Raw genomic sequence first — 18,878 nt, forward strand, 5'->3', positions numbered from 1 at the left:
CAACCATATTTCATAAAAGCACAACAGTTATTCTCAGCAAAATCAAGACCCCAGAACAACTCCAACACTTAGATCATACCTTATTTTATTAAACATATAAATACACATTTCAACAGGGGAAAAACACAGTACAGGAGAGAAATATCTATATAAAAAGTTGGATTAGAGAGATGTAAATGAGGGTCCATGAGAAGTTCTTGTTGTTTGACTTGTTTTCAGATTTCCATCAGGCATTCTGCACATCTTGTATGGGTGAACATGACGATCGAACATTTCATAACACCCAGTTTGTACAGATATCATGGGGGACCAAACTGTCTACTGTTGATCGAGGAGAATGGAGGAGAATGGAGACCGGGTCACATCACCACAGGAACCATAATCCCCCAACACTACTGTGTCTGGGTGTGTTAGTTACCACAACAATACTGAGGAGGAGGAGCCAGTAATCCACACAGCAGGAAACACTCATTATGGGACCACCCTCCACTCCCACCTTGTTAAAAACACAAAACTAGAAAATCACCAACCAAAACTCATGCAGTTGACAACAAACGTTCCCCTTAATAGAACACATGAGTTAATGAATGAGGTGGTGCTATGAACACCCCAAGAGGAACCACCGTTGAGGTTCTAATGTCCATCTGAAAAGATCCATGGATTTAGAACCAGAACAGACCACATGGTAGCAGTGTCCCTTCTTTCTGGTGACATTGACAAAGGTCCACATTGGCCAGGTGGCATCTGTCCAACGCTACATGACTGTCCATATTGTACATTATAAAATCATCCTCACAAAGGTCACAGCTTGACAAATGTGATTTGACATGTATTCAACCAGAGGGATGGTGTGAATATGATTGTCTGAGTGAAGACGTGGCAGGCAGGCATAATATTAAAGCATCATTTAGTGAGGGCATGAATGAATGTGACATTATTTCAGATAAAGTACCCTCTGTATACAACTGCAACCTGTTCAGACCTCCCTATTCCCTCTTTATTGTAATAATTATAATGAGAAGGATGGTGAAAATGGCTACCTTTCCATCTGTCACCATTGATAGATTTGCAAATGTTCTGACATGGGCTGTTGTATGAAGAGCTCACCTATAAGTAAGACTCTGGGTTATGAAGCATTGTTCATCAGTACACTGAATCTCATATGTAAACATTGCCTGAACAATCATTTAGTAAATATTTGCAACCCGTACTAAATTCATAATTCTATAGTTGACAAGACACTCAATTCATCATCAGTCAATCAGACACTATTCTCACGGAGGGAATTACACACAATTTGAGCACTAGGAGAGATTCTGCTAATCTGACCCATTGAAACCGACTGTTTCTGCAGGGAATACATTCGGCCTCTCCCATTTAACCAGAGGTAGGACCAGTTGATCTTCTGCTAGAGGTTGTGTAGTAAATCACCGAGTGGGCCTCCACTCCCCATAGAAACCTGAAGAGGCCTACTGATGGCTCACACCCATCTATGTTAGTCAAAACATTTGCAAACCAGATTAAATTCAGTGTTGACAGATAACAGATCTCAATCTCGTCCCCAGCCAGGTTACAGAGTTCAACGTTTTTGCACTTTGTTTCTGCTGAGCCTTTATTTACAATGGAGTTCAGAAGATGTTTCCATAATTGTCACTGAAAACCAGTTTGCATTATCAGTCAAAAGAAAGTTTATTAGGCAAGTCAGTTAAGAACAAATTCTTATTTACAATGACGACCTACCCCGGCCAAACCCTAACCTGGACGATGCTGGGCCAATTGTGCGCCACCCTATGGGACTCCCGATCACGGCCGGTTGTGATACAGCCTGGAATCAAATCCGGATCTGTAGTGATGCCTCTAGAACTGAGATGCAGTGCCTTTGACATCCATAGGTAGAAAATGTTCCCAAAAACAATGACAAAAATGCATCAGCCTTTAAACTGGCTTCAGGCTTCCATCAAATGATTGCATACTTTGCTGTATCTCAACACAAACTGAATTACAGTATTAACATTTCTTTACACGTCTCCTTAAAACACCTCTGATGTGAAGGTCAGCTTTCAGACACTTTAAACCAAAGCTTTGAGTCCACACATACTGAAGAGCCCACTTCTCAGACACAACAGCATGCAGTGGAGCCACTGAGTCAGGTTTCACTAAGCTACATAGTACTTACAAAATAGACATTTTAAAAAGAGATACATGGCTACATGAAACTTGACAAAATGGCTACAGTGTTTGTCCATGATCTGCACTATACAGATATCCATACCACAAACAATATTGAAAACATATTTTTTCTGAGCCATAAGATCAGCCGAGAACACAAAACCATCATCATTTGTGTTGCAGTCCCATTTTGTTTTTGTCTGCTGGTTATTGTGAAATCTGGTCACATCGCTGGAGCGTTATTGAACCCCAAGGGAGAGTAGAGTTTTGAAAAACAACCAATGATCAAGCACTTCAGCAGATCACATGGCTCCTATCCTAAGTAAGTGCTCTGCTGGGTCCAGGGCTCAACTTGCATTGATGAAGAAAACTGCATTTCCCAGAGTCCTTTGGGGTGGGAGGGGGGGTTCAGAGACTCCACCCCCTTCGTTATTCCACTTCCTCATATTGTTATTAGTGGTTCTCCCCCGGTTCTTCCCAGGCTTTGATGAGTTGTGATGAAGAGAGAGAGAGGATACCGATGTACTCCAAAGAAGACATTGTTCATAGTCATTTTAGAAAAACAGAAAGAAAGGAAGGAAAACAACAGTAGCGTGTCTTTTCCCCTTGGCCAACAAGACCCTTTAATCTTGACACCCAACCCCCCTAGTAGATTCATTAGGATGCACATAGCCCAGCCCAGCCCAGCCCAGCCCCACCCTATCCTCCCCAGCCCCCTCCTTCCCACACCTGGGTAGAGTCTCATCTCTGGCCATGCAGGACCGATACAACAGGGGTCTGCTGGGCGCTGCCGGGCTGGGACACAGGGGGCCACATGGGGGTCTGGTGCATGTGGTGGTGGTGCTGGTAGTGGTGGTGGTGCATGTGGTGACCTGTGGGCGAGGAGGGGGGCAGCCAGACGGGCTGGTGGTTGGGGGGTGATGAGGCCCAGAAGGATCCGAAGCCAGCTGTGGAGGAGGGGGGGGAGCAGGCCATGGACACCTGGGTGGGACCTCCGCCTCCGGAGCTCCCCGAGCAGTCTGACGCCCTCAGCTTGGAGAACATGGTGATGGTGTCGGGGAAGTTAGGCGGCGTGGCTGGGGTGTTCCTTGGAGTGCACATCTGGAAAACAGAAGACACGTGGGGTTTAAAATGAGTGACTTACATTGAGTTTAATGCAAACACTTAATTTTAACATTCTGTCCCAATGATTTGGTCCCCATGGGGTGCTTCCATTGCTGCTGCCTGCTGTGAACTCTATGTACCAATAGAAGGCATGATTGGTGAGTTCATAAAACAAATAGCCTAGACTATTTAGTTACTGTTGTGGGAGGCAGTTCACTTGTAGACTTGGGCATTGTGTGCAGTACAACTGCTGAACATTGTGAAGACAAGTTTTCTAAACCCTGTAGCCACCTACATCCATTCACTGTGGTAAACATGGCAGCTTAACATGCTGTGCAGTTGCACAAAATGTCAGATGTCCCCACTTGTAAGACTGAGTGTGGTGCCTCAGGATAGAAACACCCCCACCACCAACAGGGATCAGGTAGCGGGCTAGCAGCCATTACAGGACGGAGGACTTCTTAGCATTGCTGCAGGAGGTCAGGGCTGTTTTATTTCTAACACACAGCCACGGCCCCGCTGACATGAGGGTCACGCAAGCACCCGAAATGTGGATCTAATAGTATGAAAGAGGTGTCTAAAGTTGAAAAGGTAAATTGATTAGGTCACCAAACCAGATTAGAGCCTGGGACAGGCATGGTCATAGCTAGCTAAGATACTAGACATTTTAAAAGTGGAGGGAGAAGACTGTAGTGCAGCATACAGTATAGTATTGAGTATCGTGAGGCACAGTCTTAGTGTTGATGTGAGGTGACAGGTCTGTCAGAGTGAGCAGCAGCTGCTCCAGTTAGGAGATGGACAAGCATGGTTTCAGTCTGTCTGGGTCTGTGATGGTTGACCACACTGAAACTGCCCCTCCTGCAGGACCCAAAATGGTGATCCATACAGGGGGTTTCCTGTTTTTCTTGGGAGAGACTTGACTGAGTTTCGCTTTAAGCTGTGAATTATTCAACTTGTTTGTTATGGAAATCAATAGTAAAGGAGATATTCAAATATGACTTATCTAGTCAAGTGATCAAATTGAGCTATAAAGCAATGAAGTCGACTGAGAAGCACTACAGCTGCTTAGACTGTCCAGATGCAGCTGTACGGCTATAAGGCTTGGTCCTAGTAAAGCAGTGAGTAGGTAGACAGAACAATAACAAGAACAACTGTATGCTGGGCTGTGTTTAGCTACAGTGCTGTGCTGTGCTGAGAGGGTGGGGCTAGGGCCCTGTCTAACAGGTTCGGCTGAGAGGAAGGGCAGGTCTGGACTGGACCCCATCTGCCGCCCACCGTTACACGAAACACAAACACACATTCACAAGGGAGTTTGAACACTACATACTTTCAAGTTACAACTGTTGCGATATCATCCTTAATGTTTACAATAGTGGTACAGCTAGTAATATTATTAGTGGTAGTGGTGATAATAGTAGTAGTGATAATAGTAGCAGTGATAATAGTAGCAGTGATAATAGTAGTAGTGATAATAGTAGTAGTGGTAAAAGTAGTAGTAGTAGTGATAATAGTAGTGGTAAGGATAATAGTAGTGGTAAGGATAATAGTAGTGGTAAGGATAATAGTAGTGGTGGTAATAATAATAGTGGTAGGGATAATAGTAGTAGGGATAATAGTAGTGGTGGTAAAAGTAGTAGTAGTAGTGATAATAGTAGTGGTAAGGATAATAGTAGTGGTAAGGATAATAGTAGTGGTAAGGATAATAGTAGTGGTAAGGATAATAGTAGTGGTAAGGATAATAGTAGTGGTAAGGATAATAGTAGTGGTAAGGATAATAGTAGTGGTAAGGATAATAGTAGTGGTAAGGATAATAGTAGTGGTAAGGATAATAGTAGTGGTAGGGATAATAGTAGTGGTAGGGATAATAGTAGTGGTAAGGATAATAGTAGTGGTGGTAATAATAATAGTGGTAGGGATAATAGTAGTAGGGATAATAGTAGTGGTGGTAATAATAGTAGTAGTAGTGATAATAGTAGTGGTGATAATAGTAGTGGTAAGGATAATAGTAGTGGTGGTAATAGTAGTAGTAGTAGTGATAATAGTAGTGGTGATAATAGTAGTGGTAAGGATAATAGTAGTGGTGGTGACAATAGTAGTGGTAGGCCTAATAGTAGTAGTGATAATAGTAGTGGTGATAATAGTAGTGACAGTGATAATAGTAGTAGTGGTTGTGATAATAGTAGTAGTTATGATAGTAGTAGGGGTAGGGATAATAGTAGTGGTGATAATAGTAGTGTAATGGTGATAATAGTAATGGTAATAATAGTAGTAGTGGTAGGGATAATAGTAGTAGTAGTAGTAGTAGTAGTAGTAGTAGTGGTAAGGATAATAGTAGTGGTAAGGATAATAGTAGTGGTGGTAATAATAATAATAGTGGTAGGGGTAATAGTAGTAGGGATAATAGTAGTGGTGGTAATAATAGTAGTAGTAGTAGTAGTGATATTAGTAGTAGTGATAATAGTAGTGGTAAGGATAATAGTAGTGGTGGTAATACTAGTAGTGGCAGGGATAATAGTAGTAGGGATAATAGTAGTGGTGATAATAGTAGTGACAGTGATAATAGTAGTAGTGGTGGTGATAATAGTAGTAGGGGTAGGGATAATATTAGTGGTGATAATAGTAGTGTAATGGTGATAATAGTAGTGGTGGTATTAATAGTAGTGGTTGTAATAATAGTAGTGGTAATAATAGTAGTAGTGGTAGTGATAATAGTAGTGTAATGGTGATAATAGTAATGGTAATAATAGTAGTAGTGAGAGGGATAATAGTAGTGGTAGTGATAATAGTCGTGGTAGTAGGGGTAATGATAATAGTAGTGGTAGTAGTAGTAGTAGTAATAGTAGTAGTCGCGGTAATAGCAGTGGTAGTGATAATAGTAGTAATAGTAGTAGTAGTAGTAGTAGTAGGGATATTAGTAGTGGTAATAGTAGTGGTGATAATAGTAGTGGTAAGGATAATAGTAGTGGTGGTAATAATAGTAGTAGTAGTAGTGATAATAGTAGTGGAGGTAATAATAGTAGTAGTGGTAATAGTAGTGGTAGTGATAATAGTAGTAGTGGTAATAGTAGTAGTAGTGGTAGTGATAATAGTAGTAGTGGTAGTGATAATAGTAGTGGAGGTAATAATAGTAGTAGTGGTAGTGATAATAGTAGTGGTAGTGTAGTAGTGATAATAGTAGTGGTAGTGATAATAGTAGTAGTAGGGGTAATAGTAGTGGTAGTGATGATAATAATAGTTGTGGTAACAGTTTGATTAGTTTACAGGAAGGTCCTAGTAAAGGAGTAAATCATTATATTTGGCCAGGCTATGGGCTCAAACCAGAACTTCTCCTACAGTATTTATGGTCTTGTTTTGTCATCAGAAGGTGCAGGGTAGAGCTTGTGCAGTCCCAGAGCAACAAACAGTTACATCCCTCATGGGCTCACACACCAGAGGGGAAACAGGTGAGATGACAAATGCCATGTGCTACTACTACCACCACCACCACTACGACTACCACCGCCACTACCACCACCACCACCGCCACGACTACCAAAACCACCACTACGACTATCAAAACCACCACTACGACTATCAAAACCACCACTACTACCACCACCACGACTACCGCAACCACCACGACTACCGCAACTACCACCACGACTATGACTACCACCACCGCGACTACCACCACCACGACTACCAAAACCACCATGACAACCACCACGACTACCACCAGTCCACCACCACTACTACCACCACCACCACCACTAGAGTGCATTACCCACTTTCCATGAATTACATTATGTACAGAGTAATGAAAAGAAACAATGTAATTCAACTGGTTGTGGCTTCTATTCATCAGATTGAGTACATATTAAATTGATAAAGGAATGTCATTTTCTCTAGGACTTACTTATTATGACTTGTTTTCTCAGGTCAAGTACTAGGTCTAATTAAATAAATGAAAACCCAGCCCCATGTTTACAACAAGCAATGCAACCCTGAATGTCAAGTGGTTGTGGAAATGTGACCCTTCTCTGTTAGGTTTAAGGCTATAAGAGTCCCTTACACATACACATCTTTGTTCTCCATGTATAGTCAATAGTGTTTGATCGAGGGCAGTGTTGTGTACATTATTGTTGCTACACGGAGCTCTTTCTTCCCCACACCCACTGTTTCCCCTGTGGCTCCCCCAGGCCCCAAGGAGAGTGCAGGGCAGCCTAAAGAGAGAGGGGGAAGGACTAACACCCGCAATACATGGAGATGACTTGCAGCTGCTGATGACTGCCTCTCCACACTCTCTCTTTCTCTCTATCCTTTAACAGCCCTTCCTCCTCCTCTGTAGCAGATAGCTCTCTTCCATCACTCCTCCTCCCAGCATGCACATGCCTGCCTCTCTCTCACACACACACACACACACACACACACACACACACACACACACACACACACACACACACACACACACACACACACACACACACACACACACACACGGTATGATGTAATGGCTGCACCGAAAATAATAACAAACCCTGGCCCCCGCCACTCACACACTTCCTCTCTCTCAAGCTCGAACATGCTCCTCCCACCCAAGAGGAAGGGAAAAAGAGAGAGAAAACCAAAACAGTGTTGTAGCAGCAGAGCAGCAACAGACAGATAATCAGAGGAGATGGCTGGGTTCAGTGTACACGTCAACACTGCATGCTCACAGCACAGCCTCCATGTGGTAAACATTACATTACCAGCTCGCCGCTCCAGGGCTTTTACTGGTCAGTTGAAGCAGACATGGTTTCATGCACGGACCACATGATCACTATAGCCGTTAGGGAATAGCATTGCGTAAATTGGCTTGGGCCAAGGACAGGAGCCAGCCTTGTGCCATTGCTTTCATCGTGGTTAAAGCTATTTTGACCCAGCTACTTCGCTGTGCCTGACATACGGAGTTGTCATGCAATACATGTTGAAGGAAAAGGTTTCAAAATATTGTGTAAGGTTTAAGAATTCATGATATGAAACGTGTGTTGCACTAAAAAGCATAGTGCCAGTCCATGAGGCAGTATATCTTAAGTAAGTTTACCCTAAAAGGCTTGGGCAGTGTTGAAAACCAGTATGCACCGTGGAGTAGTACAGCAGGATGTAGACTTTACTACTCAGGAGCAATAACTCCAGTGATGTCACTCTGCCAGACACAGCTGTACTACTATGCCCATGGCTCTAGTCCTGTCCTGTTGGTGAATCTGTCCCTCTGTCTGTCTGACTGAAGAGGAGGAGCAGACTGGCCTGGTCACGGACGCTGCAGCCATGCCGTAAATTAGCTCCCTGAACACACTGACAGAATGTAAAACATGCCTTAAGCCCTTTTTTCTTTTTTAAGGGGAACAAAATGCACTTACCATCTGGTGGTGGTGACTAGGGATGTTGGCCTCCTGGAAAAAGGAGCTTAAGGCTGTCTGTGGAGGAAGAGAGAGAGACAGAATGAGGGGAAGAGAGGAAGTTGTGTGTGAGAACATTGTGAGCACATGAACTGCCATTTGCGGTAAGATGGGCATTTGACCTTTGACTGTTCAAGTACTCGCACAATTATTTTCTGAATATTCGGGGGAAAAAATAATTTTAGAACTCAAGGCCCACACTGGAAAAAATGTGTGCAGTTAGCTATGCCAACAGTGCGCAACAAAGCGTAATTTATCATAACCAGTAAAGATAACAAATCCGAATTGCTAAATTGCCTCATATATACACTGAGTGTACAAAAACATTAAGAACACTTTTCTAATATTGAGTTGCGAACGACCCCCCACCCCCTTTGCCCTCAGAACAGCCTCAATTGGACTCTACTAGGTGTCGAAAGTGTTCCACAGGGATGCTGGCCCATGTTGACTCCAATGCTTCCCACAGTTGTGTCCAGTTGGCTGGATGTCCTTTGGGTGGTGAACCATTCTTGATACACACAGGAAACTGTTGAACATGTAAAAAACCCACCAGCGTAGCAGTTCTTGACACAAACCGTCTTAATTGTCTCCGGGCTTACATTTTTTTATTTAACATGCCTCCCCCCTTCATTTACACTGATTGAAGTGGATTTAACAGGTGATATCAATTAGGGATCATAGCGGTCCCTGGATTCAGGTGGCTGGTTCGAATCCCGAGCTGACTTGGTGGAAAAAAATATGTTGATGTGCCCATGAGCAAGACACTTAACCCTAATTGCTCTGGATAAGAGCATCTGCTAAATGACTCAAATTTAAAAATGTAACATAACAGAATAAAATATAACTGGATAGTGCAAAGTGATGCACATCTGAGCATTTGAAACTGGGTTACAAACCAAAATATGTATTTTTTGGGGGGGGATATACACAGTTGTCCAGCTTATTCTGCCTGTTCTTTGTAATTTTCTAAATGGAATAACAATTTCACTTTGAACACTGCAAGGGGATGAATGATGACCATGACATCTTTGTTGAGTAGGCTCAGGCTTAATGATTCTGATGAAACTACGCCCTGTCTTTATCAAACTAATGTTATAGCATATTTCAGAATAGAACTCGTCTATGTTTACGGGGGTTATATATAGCCAAGGCTAGTAGCACTAGTAGTTCACAAAGTGGGGGCGTCACAGCCAAAAGGTCAAGCTCCCGAGTGGCGCAGTGGTTTAAGTCACTGCATCTCAATGCTAGAGGCGTCACTACAGACCCTGGTTCGATATCACAACTGGCGATTTGGATTTGGAGTCCCATAGGGCGGTGCACAATTGGCCCAGCGTCGTCCGGGTTAGGCTGTCATTGTAAATAAGAATTGGTTATTAACTGACTTCCCTAGTAAATTAAAGGTTAAATAAAAATAAACTCTGCTTGTTTTTACAATGTCTCTTCTATTTTTTTTGTTTTCATGAATTGTTCCGTATAGCCAATTTTGACTTTGTGGTAACTAGTGACAACTGCAAAGTATCATATTAAAGCGGCAAATTACACAATTATTCCAAAATTGCAGGACATTGTTGGAACACATATTTCCCTACTTCCGCCAACCAGTCCATTTTGAATTTGTGATAAACTGAATTTGTGATAAAACACTATATTTGGCAAGGAATGTAGCTTGTGTATCCCATCAGTTAGATCTGTTTTTATAGGCATTTATTTCTGTAGGCCTAACGGGAGCTTGTGTGTGCACTCAACACGCGTGTGTAGAGGGAGCGTTAGAACACAACTGAGTGAGTGAGACAAGGAGGGTAAAAGGAATTTAGGGAGCAGAACTGTGTGATGCTTGGCTTGGTTTCTTTTTTTGTGTTACGTAAATGCACATGTACAAATTGAACATTAGAGTCAAAGCAAATGAACATGGTCTTCAATAAAAAATTTTTGGACCAAATAGTTTTACAGTATAAAAAAATATAATCTCTGGTTAAAGATTGAGTTTTGACGTCCGTTCCAGTACTCATGCCCATCCTTAGTTTGCGGACCACAAAACAGTAGTAACACATTTCACCTTCCAATCCGCTCACTGTGGAGAGTCTGACGCCCATCCCCCTCTGCTAGCATCGGCCTATGGGTCAGTTGGTACAAGTAGATCACATGACTCTGGGGTTAAAACTATTATCCTCCACTTTCTAAAACAGGGTTTGTAAACCACGCGGAGAGAGAGGCAGTGGCAGACAGGCTAATGGCTCAGTGAGAATGTACACAATACACAAGCTTGTTTAAAATGATAATTAGCATGGAAAAGAAAATCACTAGTAGCCTAGTACTGTTCCTTTACTTAAAACTAGTGTTACAACTCAGTGACATGTAAACAGTTTAGGCTATATAAACCACCGTGAATAGGGTATGTGCTATTTTCTCAGGGACAATTCACATAGGCCACAATAAAACCTTGTTTGTGACAGCCTTCTTCTGACGGGCTATGAAGAAACACAATGTAAACAAGTAGTCCTACTTTCAGTTGCTGCCCTTAAACACAAACAAGGAAGTCCATAGGCTACTTCTATTGTTTCACTCTGTTGTGAACACAAAGGCCAGCCTGGTAAGGACACCATGGTCCGGAAACAAAAATACACTGATACCAAAACATATCCTTAGTAGTTTATCAGATTTTATGGCAAGATACCGGTTTTATGATTCACGTAGTCTGACTGGCCCATGTTCTTTTTAAGAGGTGGAAAATTGACAAATGCAGTGTCATTCCTTTGTATACAAATCGCCTCAAATATGAACGTGTCTTAGTGACTGGATTAAAATAATTGCATGCAGCCTACTACTAAAATGACAGCATGTCTAGCTAAACCTTAGTCCCTTGCTTAGCCTCCATTTCCTTTCACTAGAATCTCTCTTTGCGAACACTTCAATGAATGTGTGGTTTCCCCTCACGGCTGAAGCCGGCCCCTCCCCCACAAACCATGCTCTGTGGTTGTTTGACAACAGCAGCAGTAGTGCAGGAATGTCTGCTGCTCAACGTGACACACATATCAACATGAATGTGCTGCACTGCCATTGTCTACCAGGCTGCTGGGATCACACTGTTCTTTGCCTATTTATGTTTTTTAATGTTAAGTGTGTTTCTGTGTACATTCAAGACCATCAACAACGGTTCCGTTTCACACACAAATACTGTAGGTTACAAACACACAGTGCAACACCATATCTAAGAGCATCTGCATAAAGGTTTCAGTACTACTCATGGGCTTTAAGTGAGAGCATCCATTACCTTACGGAGCAGAGAACCTAGCAATGGAGCAGAGAACCTAGCAATGGAGCAGAGAATAGTCATAACAGTGTTTCTTATATAACATGACTGACAGAACACTGCAATGAAGCCCAGCACTAGGCCTATATAAAAGCAGAAGACTTGAACAGGCGTCTAATTGAGGGCACAGCAAACAATAACAAAAACATATTTTAAAAAACAGCCTGAAATAGAAATAGGATAAATAAATATAGGTGAACACAAAAAGAATACTTAGGGTGATATGGAAGAGTGCAGAAGAAAGAAGTGCATTAATAATGGTGTAGTAACAGGGATAATGAGGCTGAGTTAGGGGCTGTGCCCTGAGGGAGTGACAGAGTACGGAACATGCCCATGAACACAACGACACAGCCTGCCCTGCAGCCAGGAGCCATGAGCAGACACGTCAACACAGCCTGCTCTGCAGCCAAGAGCCATGAGTAGACACGACAACACAGCCTGCTCTGCAGCCAGGAGCCATGAGCAGACACGATGACACTGCCTGCCCTGCAGCCAGAAGCCATGAGCAGACACAATGACACTGCCTGCCCTGCAGCCAGAAGCCATGAGCAGACACAGCCTGCCCTGCAGCCAGGAGCCATGAGCAGACACAGCCTGCCCTGCAGCCAGAAGCCATGGGCAGACACAGCCTGCCCTGCAGCCAGGAGCCATGAGCAGACACAGCCTGCCCTGCAGCCAGAAGCCATGAGCAGACACAGCCTGCCCTGCAGCCAGAAGCCATGAGCAGACAGAGCCTGCCCTGCAACCAGGAGCCAGGAGTAGATGACAACACAAAGAAATTAAATTAAGTAATAAAGGCTAACATTTTGAGATTGTACTATAAATAAATATTTTATATAGAGAGACTCTACATATACACATACAGTATATACAATATGTATACACAATTTATAAACAGAGAGCACAAAACATTAGGAACACCTTCCTAATATTGAGTTGCACCCCCTTGGTCTTCAGAATAGCCTCAATTCGTTGGGGCATGGACTCTACAAGGTGTCGAAAGCGTTCCACATGGTTGCTGGTCCATGTTGACTCCAATGCCTCCTACAGTTGTGTCAAGTTGGCTGGATGTCCTTTGGGTGGTGGATCATTCCTGATACACAGGAAACTATTGAGGATGAAAAACCCAACTGCATTGCAGACACACTTAAACCAGTGCGCCTGGCACCTACTACCATACCCCATTCAAAGGCACTTAAATATTTTGTCTGGCCCATTCACCCTCTGAATGGCACACATACACAATGTCTCACTTGTCTCAAGGCTTAAAAATCCTTCTTTAACCTGTCTCCTCCACTTCATCTACACTGATTGAAGTGGATTTAACAAGTAACATTAATAAGGGATCAGCTTTCACCTGGTCAGTCTGTCATGGAAAGAGCAGGTGTTCCTAATATTTTGACCCTCCATTCCTTAGCCAACAGCACCTGGGGGAGCTCAGCCCAGCCATAAGTAACTAGCCCTTTGACCTTGAGCCGGACAGGTTGCCCAGAGGAGGCTAAGTTGTCTCTGCAATGCATCTGCTCCAATCAAGCTACAGGCTGACTCTGCTCTCAGAAGCCTGGGAGGAGCTGAGCAGCCTCCTCAGCCCCTTCAAACCACCTGGCCCAGCCACTTCTGCCTGCGCGTAAGCACTAACAAAAGCTTGGCCATTAGACAGAGCAGGGGTGTGTTTGGGAAACCATCTGGAAGCAGAGGCCTGAAGCCTCAGATCTTCTCAGCATCTCTCTGTTGTCCATACTTAGGGCCCTGTTGAATATTTCAAACCAGTGGCCAGCTGAGCTCTTCAAACAGGAGCAGATATACTATACTTTGCATACTTTTCATTATACATTACTCTAGGGTGTGCTTCAACATGAACTGGATTTTTCTTTCATATCATGTAGTGAATTATCTATTCACTAAAAACGTATGTTACTATTACGCTCATTCAAATTACAATTCCACCTTGCTGCTCTGGCTGAAGCCATGATTGAAAAGGGTCACGCTGTGTGTCAGCTTAGAAGAAACGCCTGCTCATACGTTATGCATCTCTGAGCCAGGACTATGAGTACTGAATATGAACAACTGGAAGGATAAGGCACCGTAATCTGCCTAAAGATAGATATCCCCTATGAATACTCCTGGACAAGAGTACGGTCAATCCAGGAGGTCCGCTGTGTCACCTTTCCCTAACCTTGTTCAACAAGCAATCATAAACACAATGTTCTTTAAATGTGTGTTGTGAGTGTGTTTATTGGTGTACTACTCTTACGCAGCCAAATATGGAAAGTAATAACTAGTAGAAGCTTGTTCCAAAATTGGAAGTGTGTATTGACTGGCCATAAATCATACCAGTTGGGACTGAGGTATGAATTGCTTTGTGTGCTAGCTATGTAACATACATGCTATTACACTAAATAGCCTAAACATTTTCAGAGCAGCAGCAATATTCAAAAAACAAAGGCAAAGTTTGAGACACCTTTTACTTACTACAACAATGGGGTCTGGACAGGAAGAGCCTCTGCGTGTTTGGTGGTGTCAAGTCAAGAATGTAAACAACGTTAACCTTATGGATTCAAAAACCTCAATCAGGTATTTTCTTTCTGGACACACCTATTCAGACGCTCTCTGGATGGCTAGTTAGTTAGTTAGCCGGTTGCACTATTACTGTATCTAGCTAAATTAGACGTTCGAGATTGATTATGTTCAAATGGCATTGAAAGAAATCAGATCACACTACTATCAACTGCAACCATGGCTAGTTAGATAATGCAAATGTATATTGAATAGGGTCAAAATGAAAAACACAACATAAAATAACAAACGTAACCAATACATATATCAAAACAATAACGTTAGCAGCATCGATTTCCCATCTAGTTAACGTTAACTAGTGTGAACAGTCAAAGTAGAAATTCGATGGCAAACACCGCATTTCCTAATGTTAGACCAGGTCTTCCGGATTATCCGTCGTATGACTGGGTTTATTTACATGGTTGTAAAAAAAAATCGCCATTCTCTAATTTCGGAGAACTTCTCATTATTTGCCTTTGTTAGCTAGCTAAAGTGGCTAATTAGCTGCATCGCTATGAAACCAACATATAAACACACATCGCATACCTCGAATTGCCAGTGAGCCGCTTGAAGAAGCTGTTTCGCTTGATCAGCAGCACAACCAGCAGTCAAAACAAACTGGTTGATCATCACTTGATGCCTGAGTTCGTCCATATTCACCGACATAACCGCTGTTCACCCCACCTCAGTTATTTTAACGTTGAAACCTAGGAAAACAAAGCCTCCTTTTTTTCTTCGAAATGTCGAAATCAATCTCTCAAACCTGATCCTCCTTACCACGCTCTACCCTCGCCTTCCAGTAACAACAAATATGTCCATGTCATCACCAACAACAAAGCCAAGCACAACAGCTGATTGGATAAACAAGTCAGCAAGATTGTACGGGCTGGTACACCATTGGCTATCACGCGAGCCAGCAAACCGTTGGAGTAAAGCAATTGCAGGGTACATATATTCATGGATTGGATACCAGAGGATGAGTAAATCACACCTATTGGCTTATTTCTATAAGAAGGTATATGAGGGTCGTTCAATAATTGGTCAATTTAGAGATAACGTATTGAAAAGGTCCAGGTTTGGTATTTCTATTGTAAATATTTACAGCAACGTTATGATGGCTGTATTTGTGCCAGACCAAACAGTCAGAGACATATTGTACTGGTTACAATATAGGCACGTTTCAAATTCTGTACATTTTATCATAATAACAGTCAGTAGTCGATAATATAACAGCTTATGGACGGTGAACAAAGCCTACTGTTCATACTTTTTTTCACAAACAGAAAATACATCGATAATAATAAATGTGCTGTGCTTTCGGCGAGTCTCTGAATAGCTGATACCATGTTATGAGACAGCATATACAGAAGAAAGGTGTATTAATTTCTGGCTGCATTGGTGATCAAACACGTTCCGTGTGTTAATTCTATGTGATTATCTCTGAATACTATCCACTAGGCAGTGGGACGTCAAACTCCCTCCCTGCAAGACTGAATAATTCAGCTGAGGTGTAGGTATACAGTATATTAAAGGTGAACGTGTGACAGAGAAGACTATCTATTATGTATTGTAGGTTGGTGTTACCTGGATAATGTGAATTTGATGATGTATATTAATAATTAGATTGGAGACTACCCACACAACTCTTCAAACAGTCAATTATTACAATATGTTAATTTACTGTGTTCAAAATCTATAATCTGAAATTGGTTGTAAATAGGGGCCCCCAAAGGTTCCCAGAGGATTTCAAATCCCACCTTTCCTCTATTCTTTCTGACTTTTTTCGGCATAGCAACATAGCACTCCATCATTTACTTTAATACGTTGTCTGTGTATTTTAAATAGGCTCCCAAATTACATGCATTTTGGCCCATTTATTTTGAGACTGATAAGTAAATTCACTTGACTAATTATTGGAGATGTTTTCATTCCAAATAATAACATTTGGAATGAGGCTTCGGAAACATGTTCTTTCCGATGGAAATATATCTCTGGGAATAGTGACCTCATGTTCCAGAATGGTCTAATGAACTATTCAAGGAAATCATTTATGAGATTTTTGTTGGTCAGTTATGAGCATCTGTTGGGTGTTTATTGTGATGACTTTCAACAAATGACTTATTCTGTTAATTCTGCACCACACTGAGAGGGGGTTATTTTAATAGGCAATTTGCTTCAGCAAATAAATCATTACACTAGAAGGTCATGGGACTTTTTTTGTTAAAACTTGAAACAAACATACAGAAGATAAGGACATAAGGACAATTCTGCTATTTTGACGTTACACTACCAGAAAGTGAAAGTCACTCTGTTGTTTAATTTTCAATGAAACAATGTCATACATTGTGACCATCAAGCCTTCAAGGTTACCCATGTTTTATCTTTATTTGGGATAATAATTTGAACCAAAAACAACACATTTCCTCTCAAAATGGGGAGCATATAACATTTATCCACACAAAATAGCTCAATACTTGACGCTTTGCTTTAAATGGTCAGACCAAATGATCTGAAGCTCATGTGAGAGGTCAGTCAGTTCAAAATACTGAAAAGTAGGTTACTGCTGAATGGCCACCTTATCTGTTCTTATGCTGCGTTATTTTGTCCCCTTAAAGCTTATCTGGACAAATGCCCTTGCTTTAATGGGTGATATATTCTGTATAACTGTATTACTCACACTGCAGGGAGACATAACCTAAATTGTTATTGTCTCATGCAGATCACCATCTGCTTTCAGATACCAGGACCCTAGGCTCTCCCAAAACACAGAGTAAAGGAGGTGGAGCCATACTTTCATTGGTCAATGATTAACATGATCTTGACAGAGTGGACTTTGTTTTCAGAGATACTCAGGATGTCTTGCTTTTTTTCTTGCCCACGTGTTGACCTCCATCTTGTTTCCCCCCCACCAACCTGAGTCTGTGACTCACGAGTATGTCACCATCTTCCTTTTTGGTCGCTGTCAGAGCTATGAATGCTGGTTCAGTGTGTAAGTAGCACACAGCCAGGGTTTCCTGGAAAATGCCCTTCACTATAGCTTTGGGGCCCACTGGAAACACTGAATAAACTCTGTGTATAACAGGCAGGGGTTTTGATGAATATATATACAGTACCAGTCAAATGTTTGGACACACCTACTCATTCAAGGGTTTTTCTTTATTTTTTTACTATTTTCTACATTGTAGAACAATAGGGAAGACATCAAAATTATGATATAACACATATGGAATCATGTAGTAACTAAAACATATATTTTATATTATTCAAAGTAGCCACTGTTTGCCTTGATGACAGCTTTGCATACTCTTGGCATTATGTGTAACCTTTATTTAACTAGTCAAGTCAGTTAAGAACAAATTCTTATTTACAATGACGGCCTCCCCCGGACAACGCTGGGCCAATTGTGCGCCGCCTTATGGGACTCCCAATCATGGCCAGATGTGATGCAGCCTGTATTTGGCACACTAGTTAATTTAAATGAATTCCAGGTGACTACCTCATGAAGCTAGTTGAAAATGCCAAGAGTGTGCAAAGCTGTCATCAAGGCAAAGGTTGGCTACTTTGAAGAATCTCAAATATAAAATAAATAAAAATAAAATACAATTTGTTTAACACTTTTTTGGTTACTACATGTAATATGTGTTATTTCACAGTTTTGATGTCTTCACTATTATTCTGCAATGTAGAAAATAGTTTTAAAAAATAAAGAAAAACCCTTGAATGAGTAGGTGTATCCAAACTTTTGTCTGGTAGAGTATGTTAATCTACTATAGTAGATTGACTTCAGAAAGTATTCAGTCCCCTTGACTTTTTCCACATTGTGTTATGTTATGGCCTTATTCTAAAATTGCTTAAATTGTGTTTTTCTGGGGTAGGTTTTCATCAAGGATCTCTCTGTACTTTGCTCCATTCATCTTTGCCTTGATCCTGACTAGTCTCCCAGTTCCTGTCGCTGAAAAACAACCCCATAGCATGATGCTGACACCACCATGCTTCGTAGGAATGGTGCCAGGTTTCTTCCAGACATGGCGCTTGGCATTCAGGCCAAAGAGTTCAATCTTGGTTTCATCAGACCAGATAATCTTGTTTCTCATTGTCTGAGAGTCTTTAGGTGCCTTTTGGCAAACTCCAAGCGGGCTGATATGTGTCTTTTACTGAGGAGTGGCTTCCATCTGGCCACTCTACCATAAAGGCCTGATTGGTGGAGTTCTGCAGTGATGCTTGTCCTTCTAGAAGGTTCTCCCATCTGCACAAAGGAACAATAGAGCACTGTAAGAGTGAGCTTTGGGTTCTTGGTCACCTCCTCACCAAGGCCCTTCTCC

At 41.9% G+C, this 18,878-nt stretch overlaps 1 protein-coding gene across 1 annotated transcript; it reads right to left on the bottom strand.

The window, feature by feature from the left end:
* Positions 1 to 68: 68 nt before the first annotated feature.
* On the bottom strand, positions 69 to 15,376 carry LOC135554371 (UBA-like domain-containing protein 2). The gene is made up of 3 exons (XM_064986646.1): positions 15,103 to 15,376; positions 8,652 to 8,708; positions 69 to 3,270 (listed from the first exon to the last, which is right to left on the bottom strand). The coding sequence occupies exons 1-3, from the start codon at positions 15,220 to 15,222 to the stop codon at positions 2,911 to 2,913; spliced, it is 537 nt and encodes a 178-aa protein (XP_064842718.1). The 5' UTR covers positions 15,223 to 15,376; the 3' UTR covers positions 69 to 2,910.
* Between the last annotated feature and the right edge of the window lie 3,502 nt (positions 15,377 to 18,878).

This window comes from Oncorhynchus masou, chromosome 14, assembly GCF_036934945.1.
Source record: "Oncorhynchus masou masou isolate Uvic2021 chromosome 14, UVic_Omas_1.1, whole genome shotgun sequence".
Classification (NCBI taxonomy): Eukaryota; Metazoa; Chordata; class Actinopteri; order Salmoniformes; family Salmonidae; genus Oncorhynchus; species Oncorhynchus masou.